The sequence below is a fragment of the Sorex araneus genome, chromosome 2, assembly GCF_027595985.1.
Source record: "Sorex araneus isolate mSorAra2 chromosome 2, mSorAra2.pri, whole genome shotgun sequence".
NCBI classification, from domain to species: domain Eukaryota; kingdom Metazoa; phylum Chordata; class Mammalia; order Eulipotyphla; family Soricidae; genus Sorex; species Sorex araneus.
Window position 1 is genome coordinate 27802019 of NC_073303.1, and position 18447 is coordinate 27820465.

Sequence of the window (18447 nt, forward strand, 5' to 3'; positions counted from 1 at the left end):
CCCCACCAGCTGAAATCCACTTCCTGACCCCTTGACCCTTCAAAATTCTGTCATGCCTTACAGTGGGAGATTGGTTTCAGGAATAACCCCCGAGTCAATAACCTTTGACAACCCAGCATACAAATTCAGTGAACGTTGGTCTAGCTCAAAATCACCCACTCACTCCTCTGAAATGTGTACTCCTAGTCATACTGACATCTAACTGGAATCTTGTGTTTACCTAAGGAAAATAATTCCTATCCTGCTGCAATAAGCATGTTTGTAAAAAAAAATCTTTTTCTGTTTATTGGCTCAGTTCTCATAACTTCCATAATTGTTAGTTCCCTCAGGGGTTTTCCTACCCTTTAATACTATGGACTCTGCAAAAGCTCTATTAAAACCTCAATACTCTATAAAGACTGAGATGGAGAATTGCTAGACTCCAATTTGTTGTGTATGTTGAGCCTGGAAATCCGAATTCATGTCTCAGCTCTCAACTATACATGCACATCTCTGAACTATACACACACAGAGCTTCTCTTCATCTATGCAAGATAGATTTGGACTTATGACAGTTCTTGTGGCCTGTCAAAAATTGGTGGCATGCACAACATGCAAGCTATTGAACTCCGCAGAAATTTTCACCTGCTTAGCAAGACTGTCTTCTCAGGGCAGAAAACCACATTTAAAAATATCAAAACCAGATCAGATCATGGGCATGTCAACAACACAGTTCAGTGGCAGAACACTTACCTTGCTGGAGTTCCCTACTGGTCCCTGGCACTAAAAGCTCCCCTCTTCCCCCAACATAAAGCCCAGAAGCTATATACCACTGTGCAAACAGGGGCGTATGCAAAGCTCCTGGGTAAGACACATAGCACCCCCACCCCTGCTTAGGCATAGCCCTGGAGAACTCCAAGGACCAACCAGGACCTTCTGGGACATTGGAGGGCCTTGCCACCAGCCCCCCTCCCCCCATATATCAATTCTATGCTCCCTTTTCTTTTGAAATAGTACTTGACAAGTATCTTAACTCAAAACTTTGAATAATATTTTCTTTATTTACAAGTTAGAATCAACAAAGACAATGACAATTCAGGGGACCAAACGGGGAGATGACAGAAACCCCCAGGGGCCCCAAATGGAGAAGGAAAAGGGAAAACAGAGTAGAAAAAAAAGTCAACGTAAAAAAAGAGCTCCCCCTTCTTCCCACCCCATGGAGGCTAAGGGGACCATGGCCCCACACCCCTCAGCCATTCCTAGCTTAAAATAAATTAGAACAAACAACCTCAAAATAGGGCCTTTACAAGTGAACAGGGCAGCTATGGCCTCAGGTAACCCCTTATTAGGGGCCTTTGCCCACTCCAACCCTGCACCCCTTGCCCAGCCCCAGTCATTTTGAATGGGGGCTCTATGTCCAAGAGGTCACTCTTTCAATGGGGCTGGAACTCTATCTTATCGTGTCCATCTATGTTCCTCCTTCAGTACATGTCCCTGCATCCCTCCCCCTTGCAGAGCCAGCTCTCCTAATAGTGGGGGGAGAGGGTGAGATGAGGAAGTATCACATCACAGCCAATGAGGAAAGGGGTGGGACAGGGTGGTCTAGGGATCCGGTCCTGCGGAGCCTCCTGCCCCATCTGGCCTGGCCCCTTAGCCTGAGTCTGAATCACTGGTGTCTGAAGAGGAGGATGATGAAGAGGAGGAGCTGGAATCGGAACTGGAGCTAGAAGCGCTGAGGCGTGACACTGCTACTTGCTGTGCCGAGGATGATTCCGTTTTCTCACTCGCTGCAGAATACAAAAGTTGAAGGTTAAAAATGTGTGAGAGCCCCATTTCATTACCCAGACAGGGTGGAGCCAATACTTAGCATCCAAGTTACTCACCTTTCTTGGGGGGCTTTTTGGTAGAATTGAGCTGCCCACTAACGTCTTGTAACCGCTTTTCTAGTTCCCTCTTCTTCTCCAAAGCCAGTTCCTCCTTTGTCTTTCCCACAGGTTTCTTAATGGCTGGGGGAGAACCCAAAACATCAGATCAGTAAGGATGATTCTAGTTTAATGTACCCTGCCCCTCGCCCTAAGGTTCCTGGTCTTAAACTTCAGTTCTAAAGTTCCCGCCACCTGGGGAGCTGCTGTGATTGCTTCCAGCAAGCACACCATGAAAACAAGCATTTCCTCAACTGTCCTCAAGGAAGCCTAAGAATTGCTGGGCCCATTTGATACTCACTGTAGGGTTTCCGAGGCTTCTTTCGTAGGCAGGAAAGAACGTAGCGCTCAAGTTCTCTAAGTGTGGATGGCTTGAGCGTTTCAAAATCAATTTCAATCTCTTCTGGGTTGGAGTCTCGTAAAGAGGGCTCCCTGGCTTGGATTATATGCACAACTCTACCCAGCTTCTCCCCTGGCAATTTGTTGATGTCCAGGCTCAACTGCCGCTTCTCATCATAACTCATGGGCCTACTTTCTTCCTCCTCCTCTGAATCATAGCCTGCAGGCAGGGCAGGTGGAGCGGTCTTTGTGGTCTTTTTGGGAAGCCTACGAGCAAAAAGAATTTTTAACTGTGGAAAACATTATTTTCCCCCACCATGTCCCCACTGTTTAATCCAATCCTATATTTCCTCGAGTGATCTTATTTTTCTATTAAGGTGAACCGTTAAATCAGAGGTGGGCAACTGGGACACTATATTAAGCAGATCATAAATATCATTTTACACTAAGACTTGAGAACTAGAAATGAATGTGATGTCATGGGTTGATTCTCTTGCTCCATAAAGCACTACTGGCCCACCACACTCTGGCAAACAAAATTAATTCACTGCTTTACAAGCAAAGTAATGCCCAGGAAACAAATCTGACCTGCTGTCAAGTTCTGTTGTATAGTCAGTCACATTCACATTGTCATGATTACTTCTGTGCTATATAGTGTGTAATTTAGGATTTCTACATACCAATTACTTTCAATAAATACATCTGCTGACCTAGCCATTTTCTGGTAACTTTTGCTACTGAGTAAACCTTGTCAGTGAAGTAAGTTAGAACTCACTTGGTGCCACTTCCTCCTGAAGGACCAAAGCCAGGGGGCCCTAATGTGGCAGCACCGCCACCTGCTTTCTTGGACTTCTTGGGCTGAGATGGACGAGGTGCCCGAGGCCCCTTGTCATCTTCATCAATGCCAGCTCGGCCTCGATGCTTCTCTGCCTTTCGTTTCTTCTTCTTTTCTTTTTTTTCTCTCTTCCGCTTTGGTTTGGATATTGGGCCTTGGGACAGGGCAGCCAGCTGTTCATGTACTGCCCGAAGCTAGAAAAGATACAGAATCAAACATGAAATGAGACAAATGGTACTACCTCCTAGTCACAAGAAAAAGGACAGGCCACAAGCATCTTACCCAGTAAACTAAAGTGACAAAGTACCTGTTCTTGTAGTTCTGCCAAGCGATGAGCCCTTTCTTCCTCAGAATCAGAGCTCTCACTTTCTTCCTCTTCCTCATCATCCTCCTCATCTTCCTCCTCCTCTTCCTCAGAAGAGCTTTCACTGCTACTTTCCTCACTAGATGATTCTGAAGATGACTTGGTCAAGCCAGGAGGCAAGGCAGTCGAGACTGGTAAAGGCCCAGGTTCTTGTGGCTCATCTGGCATCTTGGCATAACGGAACTCAAATACATCCTTTTAGAAACAAAGACTGAGATTTAAAACCATATTGGAGGAAAACTAATACCCCTATTATAGCCAGTTACCGGTAGTGCAGTTCTAATTAACCATATACAGATTCTACCCCAACCCAATCTCCTAAAGTTTGTCTGACACTCACCTGTAGCTTTCGTGCCATGGCCACAACATCGTGGTCTGGAGGATTGTACTTATAGCAGTTGGAGAACATAAGCCGCACATCAGCAGCAAACTCCTGTGCATCCCGGTAATCTCGATTCTCCATCTTCCGCTGCAGAAGGAGGCAGCATCAGAAGCTGCACAGGCAGGGAGACTCACCTTTCCCTGCCAACCCCAGACACCGCAAGAGTAGCTCTCTCTTGAGAGCACAGTGGGGATGACCTTAAGATATATGCCCTGGGGTTCAAGTTTGAAGTCAAAGTAATTTAGGTGGGTTGAAGAAATACCTATGTCTAGAAAAAAAAACCATTTCTAAGTGATAGAAGGTGGATGGCCTTTATCCTTCCACCCCTGACTCCCCTAACCCAACACTCCCAAATAGGAAGCTAATTGCAGATTAGTACTGTTGGCCTAAGACAAAACCCACCAGTTTCAAACTCCAGGAAACATTTAAAATACCAAGAGATTGTTGTGTGCCCAAGAAGGGGAAGTGACTTTGTTTTTTTAATTGATCCCTAGGCTCCAATCACTGCCTGAGCATCCCATCTGCCCCATGCAGTGGGTACCTTGACAGTGCTGAGGTCCATGGGGTGCTTAATGATGTCATGGTAGTCATGCAGGCCTAGAGCAGAAGCGTCCACTGGTTTATAGAAAGGCCAGGCATAGGCAGCATGCTTTTTGGAGAGTAACTCCTTCAAAATGCCATTGCAATGTTTTAACTGTTCTGAAAGCTTCCCCTTTTTGGAGCTCTGGTGCTGCTGCTGAGAGTCAGGCAAGTCTTTCCGTGGGGGCTTGATGGGGCGACCACTTTCTCTTCGCATAGGGGGAAGGCGTGCTGCCTTAGGCTCAAGACCCGTAGGGGGGCTGGCCGGGGAACCAGGAGCCAGGATGGCCGTTGGAGTAGGAGTTGTAGTATCTGCTTTCCGCTTCACTCCTTTTTTCTGCAGAAAAAAGTAACATTATACCCAGATCTATCTCAATTAAGACTTTCCCTTCCCATACCCAAAAGAAACAAACATTTGTACCTTGGCAAGGGGCTGGGCTGGGGGAGCTGCAGACACAGCAAGGAGCGGGGGTCCAGCAGAGTGCAAGGACTTGAGAAGAGGTGAAGAGATGACCGAGGGGTGGGGAATGTTGAGGACAGTGGTAGGTATCTCAGGTGGTGGAGTATACAGGGCTGTGTGAGACACTGAAGAGACAGCAGGCACCTGATGGGCACTGGTAACATTGCCCTGAAGTGCTAGAAAGGAAAAAAAAAAGTTAGAGAGCTATAGGGATTCATCGCAATAGTCTCTTTTGGTCTCTATTAGCAAAACTCCCTCTTCCTACCTGCCAATTTGGCCCCTTTCTTGTGGCTGTTCTTAGGGATGGTCACCACAAGCTCTTGTTCCTCTTGTGGCATTGATGCCACTTTCTGTAAGAATATTTTTTCCAACGTTTGTGCCATCAGGACAATATCATCAGTGGGCTATAAAGAAAAAAACAAGTTTAAAGGTCTGGAAAAACAAAAAACACTCTTCCCCCAAATTCCTAAATCCAGGAAGCATCACTACCACCTTAGGTAACTAAGTACTGAAAGACCACCTACAACAGGACACTAGTCTCTTTTCTGTCTCAACTCTGTCCCATCAAAACAAAGTTCAGGAGAAGATGACAAGAACAGTTCATACATTTCCTCTGGTCCCTAGGGATTTCTGAGAACAAGGCCTGCAAAGTGTTTAACTCAAAACCTCACGCTCAGTTCACTACCTTCTGAGGCACAGATCTGCTAGATTCTGACTACTTTCTATAAGAAAACAAACTGTATAAACAAAAAAACCCCAAAAACCAAAACCACAAAAACCCGCCCAGAAAAATAGGAGGCATTCTTACCCATCTACTAATAGAGAGAAACTCACCTTGTTGTATATGTAACAGTTGGTGAACATGGTATTAAAATCCTGCATACACTCCGAGGCAGCCCAATAATAGTTGTTTTCAAGTCTCCTTTTAATTGTACCCATATCCATGGGCTGCTTTATAATTTTATGATAATCCTATAGGAAAAAAATTCTAGGTCAGAGCCCCTGGAGCAAAACAAACAAAAAACCCCCACCAGAACTATTCTTCACAAGCTAGCAATCCCAACATACACACAGCACACACTCTCTGTATCTAAACAGTTCCCTCAACTGCGGCCCCAGTTAGAACTACAGGACAGCAAAAGAAAAAAAATTCCCCCAGAGTGTAAGGATTCTTAACATCCACTGGGAAGCCTTTACACTAGATCTTTCTCTAACCACCCACCTCCCACCCACTCTGAAGTTTTCCCATCCTGTGACATTACCTCTGGGGCTGGCTATCCATGGGCTGCATGAGGGAGAGGAAGAAGCTAAGAATTTTGGCCACCGTGGTCCTCTCCCAACCCGGGGTGGGAATCTGTAAAATGGAGCCAGGGCACAAAAGTTAAGGACACATGGAGGGCGGAGGAAGAGATGCCAAGACAGCAAGCGGGTGGATCAATCAAAAAAGATCAAGAATCCGTAAGTCTGGGTGGCTATCTGTCCCATAGGAGAAATGGAAACTCCCTAGGGGCCGCAGTACCTCCTACACTAGATACTAGGCAGCCCACATCCACTCACACACATTCTTACTTATTCCCACAAGCCCCCAACTCCAATCTCTACTCACCGGCAGGCCCAGTTTGACAGCATCCACAGGCTGCCGGAAAGGCCATGCAAACTGATGTTTCCACAGAGCCTTCATCACCACCTTGTGCAGATATTGCAGCTGGTTGGTAACCCGTCCTGGCTTTTTGGGATTGGACACCTCTGGGGGTGGTGGGTTGGCAGGAGTCAGTTGTAAAGCCGGCACCGAAGCCATTGTGGGACTCTCAAATCCCTCATACAAAAGCGAGGGCTTTCGAATCCTCTTCCCTGGAGCTGCTGCCTCTGGACCCAGCCCCAATAACCCTGCATTCCCCTCCCCAGGGAGTCTGTGAAAACAGGAAACAAAGATAAATATGGTAATTTTGTGGAAATAAGAGCAATTTATACTACATATTCAATAAATCTAAGCTGGGGACCTAATGAAAAGTGCTCACTTCAAAAAGTGAATCTGAGCAACCAGTAAAATGTGGTGCATTTTGTTATTGACCCTTATCCAATTCCTTTCATTTTTTCCTGTATCTACCCTTTACTCCTGCTCCTCTAAAATCTGAAGACCATGAGCTTTTCCCTTAACGTATAAAGAAAACCCCGAGAGGATATTTGACAGATGTTAACATTTACGAACCAGACTAATGGGGAAGGGATTTAAGGGCGATGGGTGGAACCAAAGAAACTGGAAGCCCCAAGCTTCTGCACCTCACTAGGGGCTTGGTGGTTGCCATGGTAGTTTCACCAAGGGAAACCAAAGGAAAGAGAACAGAATAAAAATTTTCATGAAATGCTGATGCATCCACTACAGATCACCAACAACCTTCCCCCAGCTTTATACATGTAACTTCAAGGCAGAAAATTCACCAAAATTTTAATGGCAACACATGACAATAAGACGAGAGCCTGTCATCCTAACCCAGCTGGCCTGCTCGCTGAAATTATTCGGAGCGGCTAGTCTCCTCCCTCCAACCCCCACACCAGGGAAAAAAAAAAAACCGGAGTCAGTCAAGGTCAGCTAGCTCTCTCCTAAGCGCAGACCACCCCGAAGGGCGCGTGTCAGCCAGCACCTCTCACGGTAGCATCAACCCTGCAACTCGAGTTTGGGTTCGCCCCGGTGCGACACAGGACCAGGTTTTTCCCAAGGCCCGAGACCCAAACGGCCCCGCCGAGATCTCATTGTTTACATCCGCAGCGCAGGGATGGAGGTTCCGAAGCTCCACCCTCCCCCTGAACCAAACTCTCGACATGATCGAAAACAGCCCCGCCGCCACGCAGACGCCCGCAGCCCACACAAACCCGATCCGCTCGGTGACAGACACGCGAGGGTTCGGTGACCTGGCCCCGACGCCGGCGGCGCACAGCCCGGCGGGGAGCCGCTCCGCCCCACGCCGGAAAGCCCCGGCGCCCGTCCCTGAAGCTCCATCACCATGGCAACCCTCCGAGGCGCTGGCTGCGGCCCCCCGAAAAGGCCTGACGAGCCGCCGCCGCGCACCGTCCCCACGCCCCGCAGAACCCGGGGCCCCGGCGACGTCAGCCGCCTCGCCCCGGGCGCCGGGCCGTACCGAGCCGCAGGGCGCAACCCGCACTCCCCTGCATCCGCAGCCCCGCCGCACCCACCGTTCCAAAACCGTCCACTCAACCCCCTCCGCGAGCCCGGGCGCCAACAGCCGCGCCACGGCCGGCAGCGCGCCGCGCCCGGCTCCGGGCCCCGCCGAGCCCAACGTTCCGCAGCCCCGCGCCGCCGCCCCCAACGCCCCCTCCCCACACGCGAGCCGCGGGGACGTACTTGTGAGGAGTCACGTTTTGCAGCATCTTGACCTCGGGGAACCGGCGCTGCCCTCAGCCGCGGAAAGTCCGGGTGGCCTCGGTCCCCCCTACTGCCCGGCCCAGCATACCCCGGGAGGGGGAGGGGCCCGCGGCCCGCCAGGCGACACCCCTCAGGCCGGGCCCGCACCAGCGCAGTCTTCTCCGCGGCGGCTCGGAGCTCCCGGTCGCTTGGCGCGCTCTGCAGGCGGCAGACAGCGAGAAAATGGCGGCGGCCTCTGCTGAGCCGGGCGGGCGAGGGGGGACGGGCTCTTCCAACCCCAGGACGGCCCCCGATCCCGGACACCGTCGCCAATACGGCCTGCCGCTGCTCGGCGAGAATCCCCTCTTCCTGCTGGGACCGTCCGGAGCGGACGCGGTCCCGTTTCGGTCTTGGATGGAGGCGGATGAACGCGAAAAGTGGTTTAGGGAGCCGCCGCCTCCATCTTTGAAATCCTCTTGAGGGCGGAGTAGAGGGGGTGGACAGACTCCGAGGATGGGGCGGGGCCCGAAAAAGGGGAGCTTCGGGGGCTTCTACGGGGCCAGTACTGTCCGCCGGGACTGGTCACGGACCGAGACGAAGGCCATTTCCAAGCGGATGGACGTGGATTGTAATGGCGGCCTCCGGCGACTCGAAGGCTCTGTATCGGTAGGCAGAATCCTCCAGCTCGTTCTAGAGGCTGCTCCAATCCAGCGCGAAATGGCGCCGCCGAGCCCCGCGCCAGCCCTTTATATATAGGCAGGGGGGCGGAGCTTCGCCGCTCATGCGCGCCACCGTGCTCGAGATTTCCCCCACCTCCTTTGCGCGCGCACGCTCGCTCACGCGCATGAAGAGGCCGAGTTGCAGGGGGAGGAACGCCTCTCCGCGGGAGCGTTTTCTATTGGTGCGTTGGAACGATGACGTCACAAACTCCATTTCCAAGGCGTCGGTCACCAGGCAGAAGAGTGCCGCATAGACCCGGAGCGAAGCGGCGGCCCGCCACTTCTCGGAGCCAATTGGCTGCTCAGTGGTTCCGCGACTCCTGGGATCGAGGGAGGTTGCCAGGGATGCAGCACCCTCTCCCCGCCTCCCCCTCCAACAGTCTTCCCAGGCGTCCCGGCCCGGGGCGGCTGGTAAGCGCCCAGCTCGGGCAGGTCGGGCCATTCGTAGCTCTTCCATTGGCCAGGCCGGCAGGCCTAGGGGCCGCGTAGGCGTAGCCAGCCGGGCCGCCAGGGTGTGGCCGCCAGCGCCGGGCGGGTGGTGCAGCTCAGCAGGGAAGCCGTTGCCGCGAAGGATCTGAAAGGAGGAAGAAGACGCCATCTTAGAGGCCGCGGCCTGCTACTCTTCCCAACGGCCAAGGGGGCTCCCGAAAGTAGCCACGATGGGCCCTAGCGTTCTTTCAAGCCGCAGTTAAAATTAAGGGTTGCCGGGGGCTTAAGGCCACCCTCCCCGGTATTTCCCCTGGCCGAGCCACCGAAAGAGAAAGGCTCAAAGGTGGCCGAACCGACTGAATTCCCCAAGGCGGCTTCGAACAAGGCACCCACCCAACCTGGCCAACGTTCCAAACACTGGCACCCCCGCGCCCCCCGACCCGCGTCGTCCAAGTACCTGCCCGTTCCTCGGCGGCCCTGCGGCGGGGGCAAAGTCACAAATGGCAACCGCCGAAACGACGCCCCGCAACCCACCTCCTCCCCCAACGCCACTCCGGGTGTCTGGCTCCGAGCGGCGAAAACAGGTCCCGCGAGGGGAGGCAGGGCCAACACCCGCCCGCCGCCGGCAAGTTCGGGCCGCTCCCCACGCTCCCCGCCCGCCCCCACCCCGAGGGCAGGCCCGCACCCGCTCCTCCGGGGGGAGGCCCATCCCCCACCAGGGTCCGGAGTCCTCCCCACGGAGCGGCTGGTCCATCGGTCAGCGCCAGGGAGGAGGGCGCGCGGCGGAGGCGGCGGCTGCGGCGCGCCGAGCCCTCCCCCTCCGCCGCCCCCTCCCCCGGCCGCCTCCGAGGAGGGGCGGCCGCCGAGGCGGGAGGCGCGCGGCGCCCCCTCCCCCCAGCCCGCCCCGCCGCCCGCTCGGCCCGGCCGGACCCCCTCAAGGTCAGGGCCGCGAAGGCCCTCCCCGAGACTCCCCTCGTCCCGGCACGGGCGGAAGAATGACACCCCCCCCCCCGGGGCCTGGGCGGCGGATCCCCCTCCTCCCTTTGGGGGCGCCCACGAGAAGGCAGCGTAGGCCCTAGCGAAGGACACGAGCAGGCGTCGACCCGCGAGGGTGGGGCTGGCGGGGCGCGAGCCCGGGCCGCGGCCACGGCGCCGACATGCAGTGGCCGTCAGTCGCCCGAGCTCGCCACTGCCGGGAGGGGGCCCGCCCTGCGGGGGAGAGGGCGCCCCGAGAAAGCGGCCCCGCGCCCCGGCGGGAGGCCAGGCCGCGGCCCCGAAGGTAGGTCGCGGGCGGGAGGGCGATGACACAGCAACTTGGCGCGGGCCGCCCCTCCCCCGCCGCGCGCGCCCGCCCGCCCGGGCCCCCGCGGGGCGCCGCCGGGAGGCCGCGCAGGGGGAGCCGCACGGGGCCCCGAGAAAGCGAAAGGGCAGCCGGCCATGACTCTGGCTCACGTCCCCGCATTCCGGAAAGTCACGGCTCCCAGCGCCCGCCCGCCCTTCCCCCGCTCCCCCCCGTGAGTCACAGGGGCGGCCTCGGCGACTTGGCAAAGGCACATTCCCCCTTTCCGCTCCTCCCCCGCAACCCCGAGGCGCGGCCGGGGGAGGGGACGCCACCCCAGAAACCCGAGCCCCCCAGCGGGCCGCCGCAGGCGCCGCCGAGCACCCACCGGGGCCGAACTTCAAGCTTCCCGCCCAGCGTCCCCCCCCAACTCGGGGTTCCCCGGGCAGTTCCCCCTCCCCCGGCCACGAGGCCTCGAAGCCCCGGCCTCGTGAGCGCGCACGGCTGCCCGCGCGCTCTCCGCACAGCACAAAGGCCACAGCGAATGCACCCCTGCACCGGCTCAGGGGAAAGGGGGTGGGCGCCACGGACACTAACCTCCCCCCCCACACACACACATACACCCGGTGCTGTCAACTGAGCAATCTGTCACCATCAGGAGCTGGTGGCCACCCCGCTCCCAGTGCACCATCTCCCCACCCCCACATCGCCACCCAAAGGGAACCTCACCTGGCTCCGGGATCCTGTACCCCTAGGGGACGAATGGAATGTGGGGGGGCACACCGCCCCCCACGCCCCTTTGCCCTCCAATTGGCATGAAGGCATGAGGTTGGCCATTCCCCTCCCCCATCAAAGGGGCCCTCTCCTGCTCGCCCCCCCCCCACTCTCTCATTGGTTGTACACCGTTTGAAGGACAAATCCTCCCACCCTCAGGATTCTTTTCTGAACCCCAAGAATCTCCCTCTCGGGCTCCCCACCTTTGATTTAACATTTAAATGACAAAAATTCCCACCCCCCCAAGGGCCCCTTCTCACCTGGATTCTGGAATCTTCCAGGGGGGCTCCAATATTTCCCTCTGTTTGGTGCGGGGGGAGGATGTAATCCGGGGTGTCACCCCCCCAGGAAACTGCTGCGTTGGGGGAGGGGGCGTAGCCCCCAGCCCCTCCCTTCCAGACCCAGCATGGGGGTGGGGGGGAGCCTCGGGCTCATCGCCACGTCAGCAACGCCAGGATTGGCTGGCCTGGGTCACGTGCCACCTCCGCCCTTCGATTTCCCCCCCAAGGGGGCTAGTTTTCCGAAGGTTCCAGGGGGTCGCGCAAGGGCCAAGGGGGCCCCATGGCCCAGGCCTATCTCCCGAGACCCCAAGCGCCCTAATTCCGCCGCTTCTCCATAGCCCCGGCTCCCTATCCCGCTGTCGTCGACCCCGTCCCCCCCACTCGCCTCTCCGTACGGGTTCAGCATGGCTGCCGGAGCCCAGGAACGTGCAGTGCGCAGACGCAGGGGTGCCTGGGGGAGGGGGAGGGGGAGCCGCGCCCGAGGCCGCGGGAGAGGCGCAGCGCGCAGGCGTCCGGGCGGAAACCGCAGCTCCCGCAGCGGGGCTCGGCGCGCGCGCGGTGGGTGGGGCGGAAGCTGGCGCGGAGCGCGGACCTCGGGCGCGGAGGTCCCTCCCCCACCGGCCGCGGCCTCGCCGGGCGGCCGCATGACTTGGTTCTTTTTCCGCAGGTGTACGGAACGGCTCGGCACGTCCTGGCCGAGGTCCAGCGGAAACGCGCGCCGCCGAGCTGTGGTCAGCCCCTTGGAGGGGCGAGGATTTGCAGGGGGGACCGCCTCCCCTCACCCCGTTACCCCCGGGTGGTGTGGTTTGAAAAGCACAGGATGAGTTCATCAACCTCTGCGACGTGGCGTGGGCCCATGAGGTGCAGGCCGTGGAGGTGGACTTCAGACGTGGACGTTTTTCTCGACCTCTTTGTGTTAAGCAGCTTTTCCCGTCTCCCCTGAACCACCCCGTGGTTTCTGTTTCTTTGAGTCTGGCTCGTCGTCTTTATTTCTTCCAAGTCTGGCCTGTCTTTGCTGTCTCGAAAATTTTCCAGCTTTCTGATCAGTTTTACTTCCTTACTGTTCTCATCCTTGGATATTTCAGCTTAACTCACCCGTTTTCCTAAGGCGTTGCCCTTTATTTTCTCAACCTTGAATCGGTCCCATAAAATCTAGGTATGTCGTAGTGATTTAGTTGCTACCTGAAGCAGGTCTTTTGTTTCTCGTAGCCAGTGTTTCCTATGACCCTCAAATTATGATCCTCCAAATGTTTGTTCTATTGTCTCTAACCCTGTACTCCCCACCAGCCAGCAGAACTCTGACTTTCCATCTCCTGTAAGCTGAACTGTCTTCGCCATTATAAGCCTCTTTTTTTCAGTTTTAAGACATTTCTTTTGACCTGGTTAACCTTTTATTAACTCTGAAGCTAATTTTCATTTTCTGTCAGTTGGCTTTTTTAAATTGTTCCCGTGCATTGGTTTCCCAGGTTCTCTACCCCACCCTCCAAAAAGGACAGAGAAAGTAGCCTTCAGATTATTATATCCCTTTGTAGGCTCTTAATTATCTCTCTGCCCCATTCCCACTCTTCATTCAGCACATTTCTTCCACTATTGAAACTGTTCTGGCAGATGCCACTGGATGCCCAATTGGCAAAGCCAAGAAGCACTTTTCAGTTCTCACCTCATTTGACCTCTCTGAAACATTAGATGTCTGATTCCTTTCTAAAATTCTCTGCCCCTTTATTACTGCGACAAATCTCATCTTTATTATTGTCTACTTGTCCAGCTGTTCTGCTCAACACCTGTGCAGTTTTCTTCATTGGTCCTTTCTTGCAGGTTTGCCAAGATCTTTTCACTTTGCCTCCTGTCTGTTCATCTTTTCTATTCACTTTTCAATTCAGAGCCTCTTAAGTTTGTATGCTCATTGTGACTTGAGTATTTCTTTTTTTTTGGCTTTTTGGGTCACACCCAGCTATGCTCAGAGGTTACTCCCGGCCCTGCACTCCATTACTCCTGACGGTGCTCGGATGCTGGGAATCGAACTCGGCCACGTGCAAGGCAGACACCCTACCCGCTGTGCTATTGCTCCAGCCCCATGACGAGTATTTCTCAGATCCTTTAGCATGTTGCAAATCGATTCAATCTCATTGCACACTGAAGTATACATTATCCTGGTTAATTCTTGTTTCCTTTTTTCTCAAAACCTATACCCATTAGATATCATTTTGCCTCTGAATATTCATTCACTTATACCCTCCTGTCACCTGAGCTGTATCAGCAGTTCCATGATTTCCCTGGTTCTCAAACAGCTGTCCAGTATGGTAGCTGCTAGCTACAAGGGGCCATCAGAGTATATACAATTTTGAGTTTAATTCCTCCGTTGTATTAGCTACATATTAAATTTTCATTAGCCGCATGAGACCAGTGGCTGTTAAACTGGAGAGCACAAAATATAGAACACGTCTGTCATGGAGGAAGGTTGAAATGTACAGCTTTAGATGTTCTACTTTGCTCTGCCACCGGACAGCCAGCCAGGAGAAAGCTTTCCAAAACACAGCTGTGGCGTACACTGTTATTTAAACCAGTTGTCTTCAACTACCCGTCCACAGGTGATCGTCAATCTGCAGGTAGAGCCAGGTTGAAAACCACTAACCTATTAGGTATAACTTCAGATTCACGCACTGGTGCTCAGGAGACAGGCTGGGCCACAGGTATAAAAAGTGGAGGAATACTAGCTTAAACTCTCTGTTCTTCATTACCTATATGATAAAGTTCAGATTCCTGTGTTTGTACCTCTGGTCTCTCATTCACCTTTCTTTTGGACCCTAAATTCCAGCCATCAAGAATATTACCCTTGGGGCTGGAGTGATAGCACAGTGGGTAGGGCGTTTGCCTTGCACACGGCCGACCCGGGTTTGAATCTCAGCATCCCATATGGTCCCCTGAGCACCGCCAGGGGTAATTCCTGAGTGCATGAGCCAGGAATGACCCCTGTGCATTGCCGGGTGTGACCCAAAAAAGAAAAAAAAAAGAATATTACCCTTTTACTACCGTATTTTATGAATACTGCTCTCTGTGCATGGAATAAGGTTTTCTCCTACTTCCCCAATCAGCTCAAATACCATTATTCAAACAAGCCCTACCCTTCTATCCTAAATTGACTGACAGCTCATGTCTTTGGTGCCCTTTCCTCTCTCTCTTACAATTTTTTCATGGTGAGTAGTGTTTATGTGCTTGCATGTTTCACACTCTTACTAAGTAAAGTGAGCAAAAGGTTGAAGAAAATTGATGCCTGTGTAAGATTATAATATATATGTAGATAGGCCACCCTCAATATTAGCGAGAGAAACAATAGGGAGGCAAAATCACTGTTGTCCAAGGCATACTTGAGACATTGGAATGGCATGAGGAAAGATAGAAGTGAAATAGCATAGGTCATTTTCGCAGAAAGTGGTGGTCAGGTTTGCCTAGAATAAAAGATAAGCTACAAGAAATGGAGCAGGAGAAAACACTGGAAAGTAAATTTATCTGATGGTATTGTGAAGACCTTTCAGCGCTATTATATTTGGACCCAGTACAGTTGCTAAAAATTTGAGTGGTGACTTGGTCAGAATTATATCCTTAGGGAGCTGGGGAAATAGTACAGGCTGCTTGTTTTGCATGTGACTAACCCCGGCTCAAGCCCCAAACACCACCAGGTGTGACTCCTGAGCACAGCCAGGAGTAGCACCTGAGCACTGCTGGGTGTGACCCAAACTTTCCCACCAAAAAAAGACGTTAGCTTTATATCCCTAATGACTAGCACTATTTCTGTTAATAAATGTCAAAAATGTCATCATTTGGAAAATGAGATTAGTGATAGCGAACATTTTTTTAGTACTTCAAATGTGTCAGACGATCTCACAGAGTGCTTTTACCTGTATTAACTCTTAATATCCTATGAACTAAGATGCAATTGCTGTCACCTCCAATTTTCAAGTGAAGCAACAGAATGAAGCAAGAGATGTTAAATAATTTTCCCATGACCATTCCCCAGAGAGCCTGGAAGTCTGCCTCTAGATGCTGTGTTATTCTGGTTGCCAGGCACAGTGGTAATTTAAGATCTGGGATTGAAGCTGGAGAAGGTGGTTGAGGAGCGGGGAGCGACTGGGAAGTCACTTTTGAGTAAATGTTTGAATTAAGCATACAGGAGTGACTTATAAGGGAGGAAGTATAAAACATTCCGTTGCAGGTCAGGAATTGGTCTTTGTGTTAGATCCTCATACCGGGAGCAAGAATAGGAAGTGGAAGTCCATAAAAGCCCATGGAGCATAAAGGCAAGACGCCCAGAATGGACCTCGTGCAGCTAGATTGCCCCGGGTTGGTCTTATAAAAACAAGAAGGAAAAGAGGAACAGAATCCTAGGAAGCCAGAACTGGAGAAGTCTCCAGGGAGGAATTCATGACTTTTCTTTTTTCCAGGCTTTTTTAACACAAAAATTAAATGTGTACCTCTTCTTCCTCTTCCCTTCTCTTTGTTGTGATGTCCAGGGTTTACACACGTGGTTGTGGCCAGGATCACACTAGCAGTACTGGTGATTTCACTCAGTAATATGGGCAGTACCAGTGGTCAGATTCACTGTGTTGTGCCGCATCCTCGGGCTCCAGTCAGGAGTTTTTTAGGTCTGTTTATGCCATGGTTTTCTTTGGCAGTTTGGTGAAACCTTTGGGTTTTATCTGACAAGATATGTAAGTGCACGAATCAAATAGGAAATTAAACATCTAAAAAGTGTGACCTGGCAACTATGTTGGTTAATACATTACACATGTTTGTAACTAATAAAAGAATCGGTAAATCTATTTCTTTGATTGTAATGAAGTTTTGAGGTGTCTGTCGATGTGATATGAAAAAACTGATCTTTGATTAAAATTACAGGTACGACTGATCCCTGTAAAGATGTGTTTTCTATACTTACTTATCTTAAAGATTTATTTTCTGTATTCAAAACTAAAGTTTGTGTAGGTGTTATTAAAAATAAGTAACTTAAATTCTCCCCAAGTTCACAACCCAGAACTTTATGGCACCATGTTGACTACAGATTCGGAACCCCGGTTCTGGCTGAGTGAGAAAGATGCTGCAGATAAGTGAGAGAATAATGTGGGGGACTCGTATCGAAGGGGTCATTCCTGACTTTAGGCAGGAGTCTCGGGGTCTGGGGAGAGAATTGAGTATGGTGGACCTAAAACCGCAGACCGTTAATTCAGATGTTTTAGAAAGGAGTTATTTTTGTTTTCATTTTGAGAACTACCTTTGCAATAAGATTTATGTGGCAGCCTTGTGTGCCATGAATTGTCTTTGGAGAGACTAGGTGCTGGGAACCTCAGCACACATTAATGCATGAGATGAGAAGATTGAAAGTCCCAACTTCCGAATTGATTGCACTTAGGAGAAACCCCAGACCTCCGTGTGGCTCACTTTTGCCCACCTCCAGCCTCATCTGCTGCCTAGAATTCACTAATTATACTTCAGCCACTGGTCTCCTTTAACTTAAAGGAGCCAGACCTTTATAATCCCCAGGGTCTCACAGGTCCCTACTATCAGCTTTCTCCTTTGAACCCCCCAACTCTTCCTAAGTGACTCTTCACCCTTCAGATCCCCTCAATACCAGTAGGTTCCCATAGTTAGTCTATGTATCGTTTAATTTCTCTTTATTTTCACCAAACTGTAAATTAGGTAATGGTTAGTTTCAGGTGTTTAGCTTAGTACCAGGCACAGAGAGTTGAGTAAGTATTTGATCAATAAATCAAATGAAACTTTGAACTACTGTAATATGGAAATAAATTTCAATAGCATAGAGTAGTTGAGAAGATTCCTATATCACAGTATCACTATATCACTGTCATCCCGTTACTCATCGATTTGCTCAAGCGGGCACCAGTAACGTCTCCATTGTGAGACGTCTCCATTGTTGACTGTTCTTGGCATATTGAATATGCCACGGTAGCTTGCCAGGCTTTACAGGATGGAGTAATCAAACCCAGGTTGGCTGCATGCAAGGCGAACGCCCTACCCGCTGTGCTGTCGCTCCAGCCCAGTAATGTAGCTAAAAGGAAAGGATGACTCTGGCTATGCAGAGATGCACCAATTAGGCAATGAGGGCACATCTGGGGAACTGGAAGGCTGTGTGTGCACTCTGAAGCACAAGAGGGGGGTGGGGCTGAGGAGAAAGTGCAGTTGGCAAGGAGCTCGGGTGGGACCTAGAATGGAAAAAGGGAAGAATTGTAGGATACACAGGAAAAATCTTGGGGTGAAGACTTGCTCAAGAGGCAATAGAGAGGTCTGGAAAGATTTATTGCTGAAATACCTATATTAGAAGCATCTGCCATTTGATATCCTTACTTATCTTTATTTCCACCCCCTTTACCCTTCCTGTCATTGCAGCCGTGCTGGGCAGTTGTCACGTGCACACCTGGCTGTGGCACTAGTGGTGCGTGGGAGGGTTTACACGTCAGCTTTCAGTGTGTGCACCTGGGGCCCTCTGTGCTCACCAAGGTTTGCCTCTTAGCTGTGCTCGCAGATGTGCTCGCCAGGGGTCACACAAGGCACTCAAGTTTTGCATTGTGCTTGTTGGAGGTCCCAACCCTTTTGGTGGTGGTTACACTTGGCTGCGCTGTGGTGCAGCCAGAAATTGCAGTACCCAGGAGCTCAGGGATGTAGAATATGCTCTGCACGTGACACCGAGGATTTGAACTTGTGATTTACACTTACAAGGCAGGTGTTTGAAGT

General features: G+C 52.0%; 1 protein-coding gene across 4 annotated transcripts; it reads right to left on the minus strand.

The window, feature by feature from the left end:
• Positions 1-1008: 1008 nt before the first annotated feature.
• On the minus strand, positions 1009-12091 carry BRD2 (bromodomain containing 2). 4 transcript variants are annotated; one of them, XM_055128553.1, is made up of 13 exons: positions 11683-12091; positions 8222-9514; positions 6467-6770; positions 5695-5832; positions 5126-5264; positions 4822-5036; positions 4363-4737; positions 3780-3908; positions 3383-3634; positions 3016-3269; positions 2203-2507; positions 1863-1985; positions 1009-1766 (listed from the first exon to the last, which is right to left on the minus strand). In XM_055128553.1, the coding sequence occupies exons 2-13, from the start codon at positions 8245-8247 to the stop codon at positions 1630-1632; spliced, it is 2397 nt and encodes a 798-aa protein (XP_054984528.1). In that variant the 5' UTR covers positions 8248-9514; positions 11683-12091; the 3' UTR covers positions 1009-1629. The 4 variants fall into 4 exon arrangements, with proteins under 4 accessions (XP_054984528.1, XP_054984529.1, XP_004617735.1 ...); XM_055128554.1 differs by lacking the exon at positions 11683-12091 and adding an exon at positions 9904-10031; XM_004617678.2 differs by lacking the exon at positions 11683-12091 and adding an exon at positions 9827-10019.
• Between the last annotated feature and the right edge of the window lie 6356 nt (positions 12092-18447).